Source organism: Morus notabilis, unplaced genomic scaffold (assembly GCF_000414095.1).
Source record: "Morus notabilis unplaced genomic scaffold, ASM41409v2 Scaffold11073, whole genome shotgun sequence".
Taxonomy (NCBI): domain Eukaryota; kingdom Viridiplantae; phylum Streptophyta; class Magnoliopsida; order Rosales; family Moraceae; genus Morus; species Morus notabilis.
This window is the reverse complement of record NW_010357060.1, coordinates 1-646: the sequence shown is the minus strand read 5'-3', so window position 1 is coordinate 646 and position 646 is coordinate 1. Positions and strand designations below refer to the sequence as shown.

Below are 646 nucleotides of genomic sequence, written 5' to 3'. Positions count from 1 at the left end.
CGGTGAAGGAAAGGTTGACCGAGGTATTCCAGCGCTTCGGATTACCGGCTCGCATCAACGTTGATAACGGACCGCCTTGGGGCTCTCCACGTAACCCTGGTGAAATCACAGAGCTGAGTATCTGGTTGATTCGTCTGGGTATTCGGATCAGTTTCAGCCGTCCTTACCACCCACAAACCAATGGAAAGATTGAGCGTTTCCATCGCTCACTCAAGGCCGAAGTACTTGAAGGGCGTCAGTTTTCCACGCTCAAGGAAGCTCAAGCAGCATTTGATCGGTGGCGTGATGTTTATAACCTGCAACGGCCCCATCAGGCGCTGGACTACAAGGTGCCTATGGACCGGTATAGGGCCAGCCCATGGGCTTATCCGCAACAGTTACCAACCTTTGAGTACGGACCGGACGACGTATTAGCCAAGGCTTATCACAGCCGTTTTCGTTTTCAGAAACGCTACTTCAGCATCGCCAAAGGTTTGGCTGGGCATCACATCGCAATACGGCCCAACACTGAAGGTGATGGACTGTTTGACGTGTTTTTCTGCCATCACTTCCTACGAACGATCGACGTGAGCAAACCTGACTATGGTCCATAATGTGTCAACCATGTCCCCGCACATGTGTCCACCATGTGTCCGGTCTATACAGG

The 646-nt window shown here is 52.0% G+C and overlaps 1 protein-coding gene across 1 annotated transcript; it reads left to right on the top strand.

Annotated features, from left to right (window-relative positions):
• Window positions 1-8: 8 nt before the first annotated feature.
• On the top strand, window positions 9-593 carry LOC112091176 (uncharacterized protein YagA-like; the record flags this gene model as incomplete). Its single annotated transcript, XM_024164134.1, has 1 exon — window positions 9-593. A coding segment is annotated over one exon (585 nt), but the record flags the coding sequence as incomplete, so codon positions are not given.
• Window positions 594-646: the final 53 nt, after the last annotated feature.